At 28.3% G+C, this 20642-nt stretch overlaps 2 protein-coding genes across 2 annotated transcripts; both read right to left on the bottom strand.

The window, feature by feature from the left end:
• Positions 1–11846: 11846 nt before the first annotated feature.
• Positions 11847–13475, bottom strand: LOC136091614 (uncharacterized). The gene is made up of 2 exons (XM_065819320.1): positions 13263–13475; positions 11847–13076 (listed from the first exon to the last, which is right to left on the bottom strand). The coding sequence occupies exon 2, from the start codon at positions 13059–13061 to the stop codon at positions 11961–11963; it is 1101 nt and encodes a 366-aa protein (XP_065675392.1). The 5' UTR covers positions 13062–13076; positions 13263–13475; the 3' UTR covers positions 11847–11960.
• A 3871-nt stretch (positions 13476–17346) lies between these two features.
• Positions 17347–18021, bottom strand: LOC136091779 (uncharacterized). Its single transcript, XM_065819491.1, has 2 exons — positions 17763–18021; positions 17347–17525 (listed from the first exon to the last, which is right to left on the bottom strand). The coding sequence occupies exons 1-2, from the start codon at positions 18019–18021 to the stop codon at positions 17347–17349; spliced, it is 438 nt and encodes a 145-aa protein (XP_065675563.1).
• Positions 18022–20642: the final 2621 nt, after the last annotated feature.

Genomic DNA, 20642 nt, shown 5'->3' with positions numbered 1-20642 from the left:
ATTGATTTTTTCTTCAAGAATAAAAAATATGTCTGACATATTTTATGTCAGCAGAAAATAATTCAGACATAAAAATATGTCAAAATATGTCAACAGAAAATATGTCTGACATATTTTATGTCAGCAGAAAATAATTCAGACATAAAAATATGTCTAAATATGTCAACAGAAAATATGTCTGACATATTTTATGTCAGCAGAAAATAATTCAGACATAAAAATATGTCAAAATATGTCAACAGAAAATATGTCTGACATATTTTATGTCAGCAGAAAATAATTCAGACATAAAATTATGTCAAAATATGTCGACAGAAAATATGTCTGACATATTTTATGTCAGCAGAAAATAATTCAGACATAAAATTATGTCAAAATATGTCGACAGAAAATATGTCTGACATATTTTATGTCAGTAGAAAATAATTCAGACATAAAAATATGTCAAAATATGTCAACAGAAAATATGTCTGACATATTTTATGTCAGCAGAAAATAATTCAGACATAAAATTATGTCAAAATATGTCGACAGAAAATATGTCTGACATATTTTATGTCAGCAGAAAATAATTCAGACATAAAATTATGTCAAAATATGTCGGTAGAAAATATGTCTAACATATTTTATGTCAGCAGAAAATAGTTCAAACATAAAATTATGTCAAAATATGTCAATCGAAAATATGTGGGACATATTTTATGTCGGCAGAAAATATGTCTCAGACATATTTGACTGATAACAACCCTGCAAACATACATACATACATACATACATACATACATACATACATACATACATACATACATACATACATACATACATACATACATACATACATACATACATACATACATACATACATACATACATACATACATACATACATACATACATACATACATACATACATACATACATACATACATACATACATACATACATACATACATACATACATACATACATACATACATACATACATACATACATACATACATACATACATACATACATACATACATACATACATACATACATACATACATACATACATACATACATACATACATACATACATACATGCATGCATCCATACATACATACGTACATACATACATACATACATACATACATACATACATACATACATACATACATACATACATACATACATACATAAATACATACATACATACATACATACATACATACATACATACATACATACATACATACATACATACATACATACATACATACATACATACATACATACATACATATATATATATATATATATATATATATATATATATATATATATATACATATATATATATATATATATATATATATATATATATATATATGTATATATATATATATATATATATATATATATATGTATATATATATATATATATATATATACATATATATATATATGTATATATATATATATATATATATATATATATATATATATATATATATATATATATATATATATATATATATATATATATATATATATATATATATATATATATATATATATATAAAGATATATATTAGAGTTGTACTTGTTACCAGAAGATTTTGTATAGTTCCGGAAAAATAAAGTTCTTTCGGAAGGATATTGAGAATTAGGAATGTTGTTTTTTCCGAACCGAATTTTGCAAAACAAAAAAAACCGGCAATGTTCATTTTGCAAATGCTGCTTACGAAATGTAGCCTTTTGCAAGTAAAATTATCAAATAAAACTATTTTGCTACGTACGAAAGTTACGCTTCGGAAAGTTGTACTTGTGAAAGAAGTTATTATGTTAACCGACGTTTTGAAATCTATAAAGAAAATTTGTTGGCCAAAAGATATAGTTGTAAAAAAAGAAAGTTTTTATATACCAAAATGTTTACAATAAAAAAACTTTTTCAGTATTGTGACATTGTAATATTTTAGGGTTTTATTTTTTGAAATAATAATAAAAAACAAAATTTCTTCCGAAACGAAACTATTTTGAACTGCAACTTGCGAAACAGTTATTAACTGAAAAAAACTTACGAAACGCGGCATAATAAATATATTATACAATAAATATATTTAATTATGTTTTATGAATCAAATACGTTTAACTAACTAAGTAACTAAAATACTAACTATTATATGATATTTGAGAAGTTTCAGTTGTAAACTTTTATAAATAAACTAAGACTTTCATAAAATATAATTTATAAATTGTCATTTTATGAATAAGAATTAAATAATCAAGACAACTTGAACAGCGTTAACATACGAATGCGATTGCGTAATCGGCAAACAATATCTTTGTTGAAATCAAAAAAAGACCCAATTTAGGTAATGAATACTAAAACTTAAAAAAATTAACTGCAAGATTTTGTACAAAAATAGCGGGCAAGTTCAATACGACATTTTCCCGGGTCTTCGCCCCTAGAAACAAAACATACAGTATGTCAAAAAAGTCTATCACCCCCTGATGGTTTTTCAATAAAAACAAATTTTTATATGCTTAAATATAGATTTTTGACCCAAATTTTTTTTTTATATATTGAGTTTATATCAAAAAACATTTTTATTACAAGAAATTAATATTCTTATACTTAAAACAAAAACTATCCACTAAATTAGAAAAAGTCACCCCTTATATAATTATTTTGCTAATATAAAATTAATAGTCTATTTGTGCGCCTTTTGCCTTGATGACTGCAAGACATCTTTTAGGCATTGAATTTACTAAGTTTTTAGGCCATTGTGTGTCAAATTTTTCCCACTCCTCAATGAGAATTGCCTTTAATTGCAATAAACTGGTTGGTTTTTGATCAGCTACTTTAATTTTAAAAAGATTCCATAAATTTTCAATCGGATTTAGGTCTGGTGACTGAGGAACCCAATATAACATCTTAATACAGTTTTTCTTTAACCACTCAGTAGCTAACTTTGATGTGTGTTTAGGATCGCCATCCTGTTGAAAGATAAAATTACGAGATGAGCCAGCACTTCTGGCTCTTCATCTCAGTTTTCGCTTCAGAATGTCAGTATAAACCTCTTTTGTCATTATTCCGTCAACGAATTCGAGTTTGCCAACACCACTCCAAGCAAAAGAACCCCAAACCATAATTTGACCTATGATAAGAGGAAAAAATAAGTTAGAAGTATATATTATATTGAAATTTTATAATGAAGCTTAATGTCACCTCCCCCATGCTTGACAGATGGTCTCATACATTTAGGATTTAGGCATTCACCATTTTTTCTCCATTTGCGTATGACACCATCAGAAATAAACAAACATATTTTTGTTTCATCAGACCATAAAACTCTATGCCATTGGTCAATAGCCCAATTTGAATGTTTCTTAGCCCAAGCCAATCTTTTCTTTTGATTCTTTTTACTCAAAAAAGGCTTTTTTGGAGCAACTCTACCTCACAAAACCTCGATTTTTCAAGCGACTGCGAACATTTTGAGGATTTACAGTTACACCATGATCTGTTTGTAAATCTTTCGCAAGCTTTGGTGCTGATAATCCTCAATCTTGTTCAACTTTTCGAATAATTTCTCTATCAATGCGTTGAGTAGTCTTAGCTGGGCGTCCTTTTCTTGGCAAATTTTTAACAGTACCCATTTTTTTATATTTTCTAATGATATTTTTTATATTTTCTAGTGATATTCCTACACTATTAGGCTTAACATGGACTATTTTAGAAATAGTTTTATATCCTTTTCCACTTTTATAGTGTCCCAGGATCAGTGTTTTTACTGATTCATAAATTTCATATCTTTTCGCCATAATTTTCTTATTAAGAACCTAAAAAGAAAACAAACTTTGCTAAAAAAATTAGTAAGAATAACTTCTATCAATCAAATTTGATTGTTTTTGGCTTATTTTCCACAATTTTACTAATTTAAACAACAGAAAAGTTAAAAAATGATTACGGGGTGATACACTTTTTTGACATACACTTTTTCTAATTTAGTGGATAATTTTTGTTTGAAGTATAAGAATAATAATTTCTTGTTATAAAAACGTTTTTTAAAATAAATTCAATATAAAAAAAAAATTGAGGTATAAAATTTAAATTTAAGCATATAAAATTTTGTTTTTATTGAAAAATCAACAGGGGGTGATAGACTTTTTTGACATACTGTATCTTTAACATAGAAGCTCAAAAAGACTTTACATATATATATATATATATATATATATATATATATATATATATATATATATATATATATATAAAATATATATATATATATGTATATAAATATATATATATATATATATATATATATATATATATATATATATTATAAAATATATATATATATATATATATATATATATATATATATATATATATATATATATATATATATATATATATATATATATATATATATATATATATTCATTATCTTTACTGTTGACGGAAGTCTTAAAAAGTTAAATTTTCAATTAAATATATCAAGTGCTACTTAAAAGTAACAATTTTGATATTTGCAATTTGATTTTGCCATGTTTTTGAACTACATAATCATACACCGTTGCATCATACCACTGTACTATATGTACTCAGTTCTGTATTACAGGACTGTAGCAACAAAACATGGATTGGGTGACCAATAAAGCTTTTTATAAGCTCTAAGACAAAATTCTGTAGAGGTTAAATAAAACTTTAACTGTTAAAATCATTCAAAGCATAATTAAAAGAATTTGTGCACAACTTTTTACATAAGTATCTATGTGTTTTTTTGTGTGTTGCACTTTATATTAATTAAGAGCACTTATATTATATTATTTAAGAGTTATTTTTAGATACTTTTGAGATATGTTTATTATAAAAGTTCATTTTCAAAAGAAAAATAATTTTTGAATAATTAGTTGTCAAATTCTTAAACACAAAGAAAGCAGTATAAGGAATATAGCAAAATAACTTATTTTAAAGTTGTAATTCAGTTTAAACACTAAGAGAATAAACCTCTATTTTGGTGCGATAAAGATGACTGCGATTTCTAGAAACGAGTCACAATATAATTACTCGGTTTTAATATTTTGATTTGTTTGCTAAAACTTAAGAAAATAATGTTATGAGAAAATGTTTAAAGTATAAGAGTAAAGACGCATAAACATAAAGTTTAGAAATGTCAAAGTAAGTGTTACGCAGGTGCAAATTCTTTGATTTTTATGGCGTGTTTAAATGAAATTTAGGGCATTTATCGCAACCATTATTTAAAAAATTAAATGCTGCCATTTACCAGTTAAATAAAATCATTGTCTGTTGGCATCGCAACGTTTAGATGGGATGAGAAAAACAGCACGAAAACTATTTAAAGGGGCTGGCTAACGGAAGAAGTTTAATTGAAAGAATTATCGGAGCGGTTAATAAACAGAGTATTGAATACGGTAGCAGTTCTTAACATAAAAAACTTAAGCAATACAGAATAATGCATATAAATACGTTTTATGAATGAAATACGTATAATTATCTAAGTAACTAAAATACTAATTATTATATGATGTTGCTAAGTTTCAGTTGTACACTTGGTAAGTAAACCTAGACTTTCATAAAAATTATACTTTTTAAAATGTCATTTGATGAATAGGAATAAAGTTTATGAAGATAAACTTTATTCCTGTTCATCAAATGACATTTTATAAACTTCAACAACATCAACTTTATCATTTCGTACAAAAAATAAAATTAAGAGCAAGTGAATCATATGTTTGAAATTATGTAGATTCGCCAATAACAAAAAATAAATTTGTAATATGTCAACATTGTAAAAACAATGTATACTGAGGAAAATAAAAAATGGAAAATAAAAAGATCTGGTGATTCCAATAACAACATAAGCTGGCATCCAAAATCTGTTCATGAAATATCTGTACCATCAAATTGTATTATCAAAAGGCAAGAACTAGATGTCCTTTACTATTAAAAATAAAACGATTTTTATAAGTTGATTTTCGTAACTCTTTTAAAAATATTTGTCAAATAATTATCTTAATAACGTAATAACTAAAATTTTGTTAGTATGTCTTGTACAGGATCTATAACCAAATCATAGATTTAAAGTAAAGTGCTTTTTATAACAATAGAAGAGATGTTTTGAGTGAGTCAGTTAAAAAAAGAGTCATTATCGAACTAATTTTCATTGCAAATTAGCTCAATAATAACCCCCTGAGTCAGTTTGTTATTGGAAAAAAAGAGACGTTTTTATACCTTGCTGAAATCAAAAAGAGAGCCGTGGCTAGCAAATTTAGCGGACCCATTTTCAAATTTAGAAGCCTTTCGAAAATGTAAAGAGCATTTATTTTATTTTTAGAAATAAGTAATAAAAATTTTTTAAAGATTTTGGGACCTTTATGACAGGTTTTGGGGGGAAGGAGCTTGAACCCATGGCACTGGTAACTTGAAGCCATGGCACTGGTAACTATATATTAAAATGCTTAAAAATAGCTCTTACCTGTTTCCAAATAGAATGATTTTATGTTTAGTCACTTTCACTTTTCAATTTTTGAGGTGCTCTGTTATATTAGTTTTTTAATTTTATTACCTAAATAACAAAAGGTAAATTAAAAAAATTTAAAAGTCAACCTTTTCTAACAATTTCTCTGAAATGTTTTCCTTGATATATAAAAAAAAAGTAGGATGGGAAGGCCACTTGTTCCCCTTTTGTCGTCGGCTCTGGAAAAGTAATAATATGCAACATCCCCGCATAATTGGAACTATACAACTGCTGAAAATTGTAAAACTCTAGGTATTTCGGAGGGCAGTGAAAAATCAATTCCAAGATTATAGTATAAAAGTGGGTATGCATTATACAACCCTTACCCTCAGGCTTCACCCCTGGAAACAATTTTAACATAGAAGCTCACCAGAACTTCACAAACGCTGAAAGCTTCAGAGCTGAAGCAATTCAGAAAGGAAGTGATAAATTAATTGCAAGATTCAGTAAGAAATATCAACGGCCAAACAACGCCTAAAGTTAAATTAAACTTTGTAATGGTACCAAATATTTTACTAAGTTTTTATATATGAGAATATAAATAGTAAACCTGTATTTCTGCTAAGCCGAAGACAATAAACAACCAAAAGTCGGAAATTCCAAAAGAACCAAATTCGGTGCTTGATAAATATAAATATATATATAAACACTGGCATAGAGATATAATACGGAGGGAGCATTGTCCTCATCTTAAAACTAACTCAAAGTTTCAGTTTTTTCTATTTAAATTTTAGCTGTGTTTTGCCTCCTTAATTTCTGTTTCAGCACATCAACCCTCCCCCCCCCCCCCCGTCCTTGCTTTCTTGACGTTTCTAGGTCACTGTATATATATATATATATATATATATATATATATATATATATATATATATATATATATATATATATATATATATATATATATATATATATATATATATATATATATATATATATATATATATATATATATATATATATATATATATATATATATATATATATATATATATATATATATATATATGAATATATATATATATAAAGATATATATGTAAAAACTATAGAAGAATCATTCAATAGCATTATTTTATTAAAATAATAAATAATAACAATTTCTTTGTATAACAGTTTAATGAATGCTTTTTGAGTCTATTTCGTAAGCGCACACTCCGAAACGCTCCTTCCGTAAGGAGCTGCTTCTCAAGCACTCTTTCAAAATGATTAGTTATTACGGAACAATTATTTTTTTTTTCGTATAATGCGTTACGGAACGTGAATTTGCGCATGTACAACTTCCACAATAGCAACTTGAAATATGAAATATGGACTTTCAACTTTCTGACCATCAATATGGATTTCGATCTTCTCGTCCTACAGCTGATTTGCTAACAGTAATAACTGATAGGTTTTATCGTGCATTAGATGAAGGTGGAGAGGTTAAGGCCATCGCTCTTAACATTTCAAAAGCGTTTGATAAAGTTTGGCATGCTGGTCTTCTCCATAAGCTTTCTTCTTATGGTGTATCCGGCAACATCTTTAAGATCATGGAATCCTTCCTTTCCAATCGTAGCATAAAAGTTGTCCTCGATGGACAATACTCTTCTTCTTATTCTGTAACTTCAGGGGTTCCTCAAGGTTCTATCCTTGGCCCTATACTCTTTTTAATTTACATTAACGATCTTCCAGATATTCTCACATCTAAGGTGGCATTGCTTGCTGATGATACTACCATTTATTCTTGTCGTGATAAAAAACCAACACTCTCTGATTGCTTGGAGGGGGCATTTGAGCTTGAAAAGGATCTCGCTTCTGCTACAGCATGGGGCTCACAGTGGCTGGTGGTCTTTAATTCAGATAAAACTCAATTTTTTTCACTCAATCGTTATCGCAATAATTTAGATCTTCCTATATTTATGAACGGTGATGTACTCGATGAGTCACCTACTCTTCATCTTCTAGGATTAACTCTTACTTCCAATCTTTCTTGGAAACCATATATCAAATTGGTTGCAAAATTAGCATCTGCTAAGGTTGCATCTCTTTATCGAGCTTGCCACTTTCTTACTCTGGATTCTATTCTCTATCTCTATAAATCTCAAATCCGGCCTTGTATGGAATACTGTTGCCATATCTGGGGCGGATCCTCTAATGATGCCCTTTCTCTTTTAGACAAGGTGAAAAAAAAGCATTGTAAACATAGTTGGACCTGCTCTTGCAGCCAAACTTCAACCATTATCACATCGTCGTAAAGTTGCTTCTCTTTCTCTTTTCTACAAATACTATAATGGGCACTGCTCTAAAGAGCTAGCGTCTCTTGTGCCATCTACAAAAATTCATTCTCGTGTTACTCGTCATTCAATTAAGTGTCATCCTTTTTCTGTGACTGTTCCTAAGTGATCAAAAAACGCTTATTCGTCTAGTTTTTTTCCTCGAACATCAGTTCTTTGGAATTTGCTTCCTTCATCTTGCTTTCCTGATTCATATAATTTGCAATCTTTTAAATAGTCCGTCAATCGTTATCTTGCTCTACAATCTTCATCTTTTCTCTTACAGTAACTTCCAACTTTAATTAGTGGCTGCTTGCAGCCTTGTTGGAAGCGAAGATGTTTAAAAAAAAAAAAAAAAAAAAAAAAAAACTCAGTCAACATGAATATTGCATATGAGTTTGCGATAAAAAGTAATAAACTCTGCCCCTCATCATGGATCAAAAATAAAATTGCAGAAATTGATTGGTTGCAAGGTTTTATGAAAAGATAAACAGAGTTGTCTTTATAAACACCTAAAGCAACTAGCTTCGCTCGATCAACTGTCTTTAACCAAAGAACTGTCGGAGAATTTTTTAAAAATCTAAAAACAGGTAGAAATTCATATAAATTTGATCCTTATATCATATATAATGTTGACAAAATTGGTTTAATAATGGTACCTGCCAGTAAAAGTGTTTGTAGAAAAAGGAAGTAAATAAGTGGGAAGAATTACATGTAGAACGAGGAACTTTAGTAACTGAATGTCGTGCTTCAAATGTAATTGAAAGCTCTACTCTTCTACTATTTGTTTTTCCTAGGGTCAAATTTCATGATTACATGATAAAGGATGGTCCTCCTGAATGCGCGGGTTTTGCAAATCCTTCTGGTTGGATGAATTCAGACATTTTTATAAAATGAATAAAACATTTTGTGAGGTATTCAAACTGTTTCCATGAATCTCCAGTTTTGTTACTTCTGGACAGCTTTAAAAGTTATATTTTTTTTAGAGCTTTGGATCTTGCAACTCAACATGTAATTAGAATGCTAAGTTTTCCTCCCCATTGCACCTATAAAATGCAATCATTGAATAAAACTTTTTTTAGACCAATAAAAAGATTTTACAATGCTACGGATGACAATTGGATGATCACAATCCCAAGACCTATGACCATTTACAATGTTGTTTCAATAATTCGTGAACCATATACAAAAGCTTTCTCACCATCTAATACACAGAGAGGATTTCAAGTAGTATTTAATCTAGAAATATTTGAAGATGATGAATATTTACCATCATCAGTTATAGATTGTGCTGCTCCAAATCCGGAAAACACAATTCTCGTTGCACCTGAAATGACTGTAGCACATGTTGATGGCATAGAGCCCTAAATGCCTGTGGTACATTATGAAACGGGTTTTTAAGGCAAAGTGCCACCTAGCATTGCTTCATTACTCTCACAAGAAATTTTGAAACCTTATTTGAAAGCATCTGCTAGAAAAAGAAGTGTTAAAAGTAGGCAACTAAACCAAGGATCATAACTGATACTCCAATCAGAAATGAAATTCGTTTGTCAAAAGAAAAGAAAATCCTAAAACAAACCTACCAACAAAAGAAACTAATCACAGAAGATAAAAAAAGGGGAGAAGTTAAAAACTACATGCTTAGGAATAAAAAACAATACAACTTAAAAGCAGCTTCACGACTTGACTTGAGAAATGATGATAATATAAAAAAGAGAATCATGTAATCTTTAGTCTTAATTAATGTCTTGTATGAATTTTATATATTTTTTGTAAACTTAAAATACTGCATTCTTATAGACTTAAAAAGCATCAAATTCTGTAAAACTTTACACATAAATGTAAGTAGGGCTTATCTTCATAGATAGAACTGTGTTTGTTCTAGTAATGAAAGTTTATTCTAATAAATTCTTTATAATCTAGTGTGTATTAGGTTGTAATGATATACATTTTATTATAATTTTACTTTTTTTTAGATATATTATACACTAATACTAAAGCATTTGTAGCATTTAGGTATAGCAGTATTAAACATGTAAATAATGTTACTGATATAAGATCAAAGCAGCCCAAGTCGGAGATCCTAGTACCCCATAGCAAGAGGTACATTGATTTTTTGCAATGGTTGTTGTAATGCTGAAATATATCATTTTCATCAATATTTTTTATTAAAACATTTATTTTTACTTAAAAGACAGATTGTTTTAGTTTAGTTTAGTGATTAATAAGTTTTTACATCTAAATCGGGTTTTTTCGCAGTTTACAAAATGCTGGATAAGCAATCGTCGCCATTTCTCCAACTTTTCAGAAACAATGCTTCTAAACAATGTTAATGATTGGTTAGCAGAAAAATTCACATGCATAATTTGTACGTAATTAATTAAAACATTTGAATAAATTTTAATTTCAAAAAACACTAAAAATATACATAAAAATAAAATAAAAAAGGCATTTTTTAGTTATAATAGCAGCTATGAAAAAGTAATATATACTTTTTCTAACAGTAGATAAGTATACTAATTTTTATATAATCATTCATATAGTTTAAAGCAAAAATAAAAATAACGTTATTTTAAGTTACAGGTTTTTTGAAAAAATAATATTAACTTATTCGTATACAAAACAAGTGTTTCATTTTTATAAGATTATTCTTACAAGTTTATATGTATTAAAATTCTCAGGAAAAAAAGTATTGTTTAACAGTTTGGTGCCTTGCAAGCTTTGTACCTGTTATCCATCGGGCCTTTTTATATATATATATATATATATATATATATATATATATATATATATATATATATATATATATATATATATGTATATATATATATATATATATATATATATATATATATATATATATATATATATAGTTTAAATGTACATATATATATATATATATATATATATATATATATATATATATATATATATATATATATATATATATATATATATATATAGTTTAAATGTACATATATATATATATATATATATATATATATATATATATATATATATATATATATATATATATATGTACATTTAAACTTTATCAACCTCATTGGCTAAAACTTTAAACATATTCTTTACTAAAGCTGTAGCAGAATTTGAAAGCTTTTAATTTAATTTAAAAACCTGGTATATGTGTTATATGTGCAATATTGTTTTTATGGCGTTTATTTTAAACAAAAAACATTTTTGTAATTTTCAGAAACTGATATTGCTATAGGTATTGCATGAGTAGAAACGTTTCTTAAAGGCAACTGCATTTGTGATATATGTTTTGCATCTTTTTTTAGTATTGAAGCTATACAATCTTTGTAAAAATTTAATATATTTTTGCTTCTAATTATATATATAAAGGCATTGGATAGTGCGTTTATTTTACAACAAAAAATTGCCCAAAATAAAATATTTCCCGCACTGCGATATAATTCAAATTCATTCAAATATAGTATTACGCCATAATAAAAGGCAGTAGCGGCGGCAGGAAAATATGAAACCGTATAGGAAATTGATATTAGAATCATAGTTTGAGTAAGTCGTCTTTCCACCACATCGTGTTGCGCAACACGAATTTCTTTAGCTCTCAGTTTCTTTTTTGCTTTAATCAATAATAATGTATTCATGACTAATACAGATATTATGTTACTTATTGTGTATGTGGCCACCATAAAAAAGAAATAAGGTTCTTGGCTTTGAAGATTTAAATGAATAAAAAGAGCACGCCAAATGCCTAATCCAGAACATATAAGAAGATGAAAGCATAAAATTATTGCTGCATAAACGCCATTGAATTTAAAACCACAACATTTTTTATCATTAAAAATGGCAATAAACCGTTCAATGGATATTAAGGAAACAATTGATCCTGATAAACCTAAAGTAAATAAAAGCCAAAATCCTTCTATATTAATTAATATACAAGAGATCGGATATATTATTAGTAGTGTAACTATTTCAAGTGGCAAGTAAACTAAAGCAATCATCAAGTCAACCGAAGACAATAACAACACAAGTTTTTCATTGTGCGTGTAACTTCTTCCTTTTCTTCGACATCTGCGAACTCCATTCACCAATAAAACATTTAATATACATATTAAAACACCAGCAATAATATCAATTATTTTCATTAAAGAACCTTTTAAAGGATCAACAGCATCGGTGGAAAAAATAATGCAAGTCGCATCATTTTGACTTTGTGTTTGTAGAAATAACAACAATATTTCGTAGCTTACATTTCTCATTAAGATATTTGATTTTGGAGTCGTCGTCATGCTGTTCTACCAAAACTACAAATATAAAAATGGCGTACGAGTGTGACAGATCACAAAATAGCTTTTATCTTCACAATACAAAGATCATATTAAACAAAGCAGTCTTGAAAAAAAATTCTATGCTATTGAGCATAGTTTTATAACTGTTCAATATAAACAATAAAAAATTAAATTCTTTATTTTTCAACAAAATATACTTACTTTTGTTATATAATAAATAAAATTGGAGAAGTTTAATCAAATTTTCAATATTTCATTAAAATGTTATTTCTAATATGAAAATAACTGCGTTTCTAATATGCGTTTGCGGAAATCTGTTTTTTAAAAATTGAAGCTATACAAACTTTATTAAATTTTGATATTTTTCAGCTAACGCATATAAAGGTATTGAATAGTGAATTTACTTTACCAAAAAAAGAAAAAAACTACATTTTATTTCATTCAAACAAAGTATTAGAAAAAAGTGATAGACAGCAGTCACAGGTAAATACAAATCTAGAAATTGATATTATTAGATTTTATTAATTTTAAGAAAATAAAAGATTTATTTGAAATTTTCAAAAAATATAAAAATTATAGAATTCCAATTTTTATCGATTTTGTTTGTTTTAGTTTCAATTTTATTGATTTTATTTTTATTTCAATTTTATTGAAACATGAAAATTTATTTCAGTTTATTTATAATATGAAAATAACTCCGTTTCTAATATGTGTTTGGCAAAATCCTGTTTTTTAAAACTAAAACTATACAATATTTATAAAATTTTGATATTTTTCTATTTTAACTAACGAATATATAGGTATTAAATAGTAACTTTACTTTACCAAAAAAAAAAGGCTAGATTCGAGTTTATTCAAACAAATTATTAGCAAAAGTGATTGACATCAGCAGCCACGGGAAAATATAAAATCATATAGAAAATTGATATGTAAATAATTGTTTGAGTAAGTTGCTTTTTCATTATATTTCGTTGCGAAACAAGGATTTTTTTAGTTTTTAGCTTCTTTTTTGTTTTAATCTGTTTTTTTGTTTATCCTACTTTTTCTTAGTGGACAAAAACCAGCTATAAATATTTAGCGCCGATTCGAATCTATTATTTGAGATGAATTTCTAAAGTCATTTACAAATTAAAAAATGTAAATCCAAGGGAATTACAGATGCAGTACTGTTCGTTAGTCTCACTAATTTCAAACAGTGGAATGATGTTTTTTTTCGCGTTTTCAGTTTTTCTTTGAATATCTAGTTGAAACGGCCCTTTCATATGACAGAGTATCAGCATCAATCATAGAAAAGATGGTACAAAATCAACAATTTATGAATTGAAGCTAACATAACTGTAAGCTTCATTTAAGATACATTTAACCATTTATTTCGCAACGTTCGAACATTAAATGCGCAAATCACAGCAGAATCGTTGTGTTAAAATATGACTTAAATTATATGCAAAGATAATTTAAGTCTTTTTTTAAAATTGTGAAAAATTGTTTAGGTAAAATATTCGAAATATATTTTTATTTTCCTATCTTTCAATTTTGCTTTTAGCTGAGTAGTTTCTAATTTTTTTTAAAGTTTTCTTTATTTTGGTAAAAGTGATGAGTGAAGCTTAAAAAATAAATATTCACACAAATTATACCTTAACTTGTATCTTAACTTAACTTAATAATATATAACTTGTAAACTTGTATGAAAAGAAATTGTTTTGGATATCCGGAAAAACTTTAAGTTGATAAAAATATCCACAATTCCGAAAAAGGCTAATCCCTGTAAGCTTATTACTCAAGCTATTTTTTTTTTTTTTTAATAATCCAGCAGAAATTAAAATAATAATAATAAAAAAAATATATACAGTAAACAAGTCGATTTACTTTATAGTTTACGTAAATCAACATACATTTGTTTCAGCATTCATCCAATCCAAATTTATACTAATGCAGAAAATATTTCGCAAAAAATGTCCGCAATATATTTTTCTTTGCCGTTTGTCTTAACTTTGCGTTAAAATTATTGGTTTTATTTAAAACTTTTTATTAATTTGTGTATAAGTCAGGTTGATAAAAAAAGCAACTGCTTTTACTCGACATTATTGAAGTAATTTTTACTCATTACTTGAATACAAATTTGAGAAAAACCAATAAATGTATTTACATAAAGGTGAGCAATTAGTCTAAAAGTGTTGAATAAAAGCAATTGCTTTTTTTTATTGACCCGGCCTAATGAGCTAAAAAGGCTATAAAAGAGATGTTAAAACCACATAAAACAGTTGTAGAAATTATATATTTAAAATTGTGTTTTTTAAAACAAATTTATTCACGTGATAAATAGTTAAATATGTAACAAAAATATTTAAAAAAAATTTTATATAAAACATATTTTTCTTAAAAGATAATTAACGTTGAAGGCACTTTTTCAAATCAGTTAAAATAGCCGCCATCTACAGGACCGAGGAGCCAAGCATAGCCTATTGTGAAAAAAACCATATTAAAATAATTAAAAATATTTATTATTGATAGGAATGACGAATAAACATTAAAAAAACTACGTGATTCCATACTAGTAGGAAGTAATGGAAAAATTAGTAAAAATTAATAAATAAAAAAAGTAAAAAAGAACAAAATAGAAAAATTTTTAACAAAAAAAAGCATAACAAAAATGAATGAGAACTTAACAATTGTAAGGGAGACCAGGGCTAGTTGGCTCGGTTTTTACTCTATGAGCTCTGTAGCCCAAACAGTACATTTTTTTAAAAATATTAAAGTGTAGTCTTAAAGTGTATGGATTAAGGTATTTTATAAAATTTGCATTCATTTACAAAAGAAAAATTCTTGGGGCTTTTCCGGGCCCTCAAAAAAAAAAAAATTGCGCCAACTTACCCCACCACGGGGTAAGTTGGCGCAAACTATAAAAATGATTATTAATGCACTATTAAGTGCAAAATTAATAGAAATTTTTTTGAAATTAATTTTTGCAACAATTTTATCCCAAAATTTAGTATTACTTTTAGCTGGTACCAAATATTAGTCCGTATAAAAGCCAAACAGTAGCCCACCTTTTATCTGTGGAAAAAAAAACTAAAAAAAATTATTTTTTTATTTTTTTGTAAGAATAAATATTTTCAAAAATTAAAAAAAATAATAATAATAATTTTATAAAAATAATAATTTTTTTCCATAGTAAATGCTATGAGCCAACTTACCCCGTAATCCTGAAAAACGGCAGCTTTGAAAAAAAAGTATGACTAGATATAGTAAACCAATTGTGACTGGAACTTTTACAATAATTTTTTTTTCATATGAATAAATATTTTTTTTGTAAAGTAAAAAGGAAGCGATGTTCTAAAAGTAACGTTTTTGTCCAAAAAACGCATAAATCTCGATATCTCTCATGCGCATGCGCGAATCCTGACAATACTACAGTGAATGATGAAATGGTCAATAAGGAAGTTTCTGAGTAATTTTTGTCACTTTCTGATGAAAGACTCTAAAGATAAACGCAGTTCGTCAACTTACCCCTGCGGCCAACTAGCCCCGGTCTTCCCTACTATAGTAATATCAAATGCTATATTGGCTTTTAGTGAATGATTAAAAGTAGTTAGAGAAACTACCTGTAATCAATTTTAACGATAGACACCACGGGAAGGTAAGCCAAGCTGTCTATCAACACAAAACATTACAACAATAACATCACAACAATTACGCAAAGCAATACCACATAGCTTAAGATATTTGTAGGATGAAATTACGCTAAATATTAACAGACATATGTTTTATGTATATATATATATATAGCTATAAAAGGCTAGGCAACAGACATTAAATATAACAGTGAGAAAACGTCCATAAATTATGCAACGCAAAATATATCTAAAAACTGAAGAAGGAGGCAATTTTCATTAAACTGCCAAACACCTCTTGGCACTAAATGCTGTCTCACACCTCTGCTTATCTTGCTTATCGCTACTTAACTTATTTTTCTTTTTAAATAAATTTTTTAGTTATAAAGAATATCGGCTATAATAACAGTCTAGCTCTACACACACTGCAAGTCACTTGCTTGTCTAAATTAACGGCCTAGCTCTACACACACTGCAAGACACAACACTTGCTTGGCTAGTTTAACGGCTTTGCTCTACACATTTGACTATGAATTATAACACTAATAACTATTTAAAAGCAGTTATAACAGTAGGCAAAATAACAAAAACTGGTTGCATTTTCTATATTTTTTATAAAAAAAATTAAACAGAATTAAACTTGATCAGGCAACGTATAGAAAAACGCGGTTTTTTTAGGTATACACCAACTCTGTTAAATATTGACCTTGACTTTTATCAATTGTCATTGAATATGCCAATCTGACAGGAAACTGACGGTGTTTCAGAACAAAAGGTAAGCTAGAATCTGATGGAGCCAACTGAATTCGAGGAACAAATACCCGTTTACCACCAGAAACACCTGTCAAAAGCTCTGCATCAATGTAATTATTTTAAAAAGTACAAACTTTCATTCGAGTGCCATTGCATAACCCAGCTTTGAGATCTAATTTTCTAAATAGTATAATTATACAACCAATTTTCAATTTTAAACAATGAGGAGGCTTACCTGAAGGAGTAAAGCTGCTCAAAAACTCAACAGGAAAGTTATTTCTTTCATTAAAGTCATCAGTCTCGATTTAATCAGCACTTAAATAAATTTTGATCTCACCTGGTGGATATTCAAGCACTTCTTCATTGATTGATAATGAATCCACATTATTGGGTGTTAAAATGACACGTCTAGAATAATCATTTTGTTCAGCATCTCCAAAAAGCTTATCAACAATAGAGACATTTTCTCTAATAATGCACACGTGAGGTATTTCAATGCATCCTTTAAAAGGATCCTCTTTTTTGACAGGTATTGTTCCACCACCAAGTTTTAATAGCCATTGGGAAAAATTTCCTTCCCTATCATGCTCTCTCATATTTTCAGTTAATATAAACTTCTACACCCATTGCTACTGAAAAAAAACATTTTAAACACGATTCTACAATTTCAGCTGGTTGTCCTCTTTTCACAACTGGCAGTAATTGCCTAAAGTCATCACCAAAAAGAATGAATTTTCCTCGAAACAGAGAGTTGTTGTTCCAAACATCTTTTAACAACCTATCAATTGCATTTAAAGCATGTTTAGGCATTATGGATGTTTCATCAAGCAAAAATAAACTAACTTGTCTTAAATGTCCAAGTATAGAGTTAGGGGTTACATTGCATGTGCTGTTATCCAATATTGGGACAGGACGTTTGAATAAACCATGCAATATAGATCCATTTGTAAGTAGAGTTCTGCTATGCCAGTCCATGCAGCTGTAGCAGATTTAAAGTTCTTACTTATGGTTTCAGCAATCAAATAATTATACGTAAACGTTTTTCCACTACCAGCTGGTCCATCCATGAAAAACAATCTAGAATGTTGATTTTCTACACTTGGTTGCTCATTCAGTGCAGCAAGGATAGCATTACATACATCTAATTGATTAACATTGAGCAACGGTCTCATTTGATTGGCTTTGTCAATAGATTGTTGAACATTTTCATTAAAATTTTCTATATTAAATTCTAAAAACTCATCAATAGCAGGCAGATTTTAATCAGCCAGTGTTTTACCGCTTTGATTAGGAATATTTTCAATTTGACGAAGAGTAGCTTGTTCAGCTACTAGAAGTGGGACTGAGCGTGTATGAAATTTTCCATCATAAATGCTTTGTATATATTCCAGAGAAAGTCAGGTTCACGAAAGGTCAAAATAATTGAAAACAACTGTCTAATTTGCTTTGGCATACGTTTTAAAACCGCCTCAGAAAGAGTATGTTGCCATTAAGTGTCATCTTGCAACAAAACTTTCAAAAAACATGCTTCACGAAACGTTTCAAGAGCAATACCATTAACAGTACGCACATCCTCCCAAGATGTTTCTCCTTTTGCTTGCAATAGTAACAGCCTTAAGAAAAAACAATTTTCCGTTTGGATTAACTTTATACATTCTTACTATCACCTTATTACCACCCCTTTGTCTAACCTTCCATTTACAAAGTTTATCATCAAAAACAAAGATATAAGGAATGTCTACATATAAATAAGAAAGGGCTTTTTCATTTTCGGAATTACACTTAAACCATGCCGTAAGATGTGTATCACGTTGAGCAGCACGATCTAAAGCCACTTGTTCTGCTCCTTCTCTAAAATACACTATCTGATTCTCAGGAAGATGAACTTTAAGGCGAATAATAGTGTGTGACATTTGACGCCACAATGCTTCAGGCGCATTGACAAAACGACAATCTAAAAAAGTGTTAACTTCATCATGATAAATTTGTTCATTTATTACAATACTTGCGCAGTCATGCCCTTTGTATAAGTATTTGTACAAATATTTAACAGCCTTTACAAGCATGCAAGCTTCAACATTAATATGGGCTTGGTATTTCATTGATAGCCAAGGAATATAAGGTACAACCCAACGGTTATCTACATTGTTGCCTTTAATATTGATAACCAAGCAATTAATCAAGACGCCTGTAACGCGGATAACCATTATGAACTGCTACTGTGTTTGCATTAAATTCTTTAGGATATTTTTTGCTGCATACTCCATCTATCATGCAGGGCGAATTTGGATTTAATATACCACATGGATCATGAATCATGCAAGTTTTAATAATTTCATAAAGTTGAGGATATACAATCGAATCTGGAATTTCAGCAGATACTAAATTATTGATATCCTGCGCTGTCTCAAGCTTATCATCATTCGCAAAATGAAGTAAAATATTAACAGGTGGCAAACCACGCTTTTGAAATTCGATAACCTGAACATTGGTCACAACTTTCCCTAATACATCATGTTTAAAAATATCATATAGTAGATTACTTAATTTGAGTTTGAATACTCGAGTAATTAAGTCAGGTCTATCATTTGCAGTCTGACCTGGATATACATTTTTAGTTATCTCGCGCCATTTTGAATTGCAGGTAAAAATAATAAAAAGATCTGGTTTACCGTATTTTTTTAATTATAGCCATTGCATTTTCAAAGTTTTCTTTTAAAGCTCTAAGATTTCTTACATAAGTTGATGGCAAAACCACTACACGCCCTGGTCTAACATTAAACCAGTTCAAAGCTGCTCGCTTATTAGCTTTTTTTTGGTTATTTCTGATGAAAGCAAGGCGCTGGCCTTCAATTTTGACATATGCATCAACAAAATATTGCTGAAACAGTTTCTTGCCAGATGAGATAGAGTAACATAATTTCTAACCAATGTAGCATGTTGAGGATTGTGAACCAATTGAATATACCAACCAGCATCAACTCTTGGGAAAAACAGAGGATAAACCATAGGATCTAAGTTGGCAGATATACTTGATATAGTTTTAAAAGGATGACCTCTTAGGTAAATAACAACTTCCCTGGAAGCAGGTGGAGCACCATCTTTACCAACAAATACAACTGCAACTGCATTATGCGAAGGGAGGTTATAGCGACGTGTTTCTTGCCCTTCAAGTAAAGACAATTTTACAACTGAAACTTAGCGACCTTCAGTTGCT

Source organism: Hydra vulgaris, chromosome 15 (assembly GCF_038396675.1).
Source record: "Hydra vulgaris chromosome 15, alternate assembly HydraT2T_AEP".
NCBI lineage: Eukaryota > Metazoa > Cnidaria > Hydrozoa > Anthoathecata > Hydridae > Hydra > Hydra vulgaris.
The sequence above is the reverse complement of the archived record's forward strand: the minus strand, read 5'-3'. Positions and strand labels throughout refer to the sequence as shown.

Coding starts and splice junctions, on each gene's coding strand:
- LOC136091614 (XM_065819320.1), bottom strand. CDS start 13,061: ATGACGACGACTCCAAAATCAAATATCTTAATGAGAAATGTAAGCTAC.
- LOC136091779 (XM_065819491.1), bottom strand. CDS start 18,021: ATGAGAGAGCATGATAGGGAAGGAAATTTTTCCCAATGGCTATTAAAA. Junction 17,526..17,762: donor AGTGCTTGAATATCCACCAG/GTGAGATCAAAA, acceptor ACATTGATGCAG/AGCTTTTGACAGGTGTTTCT.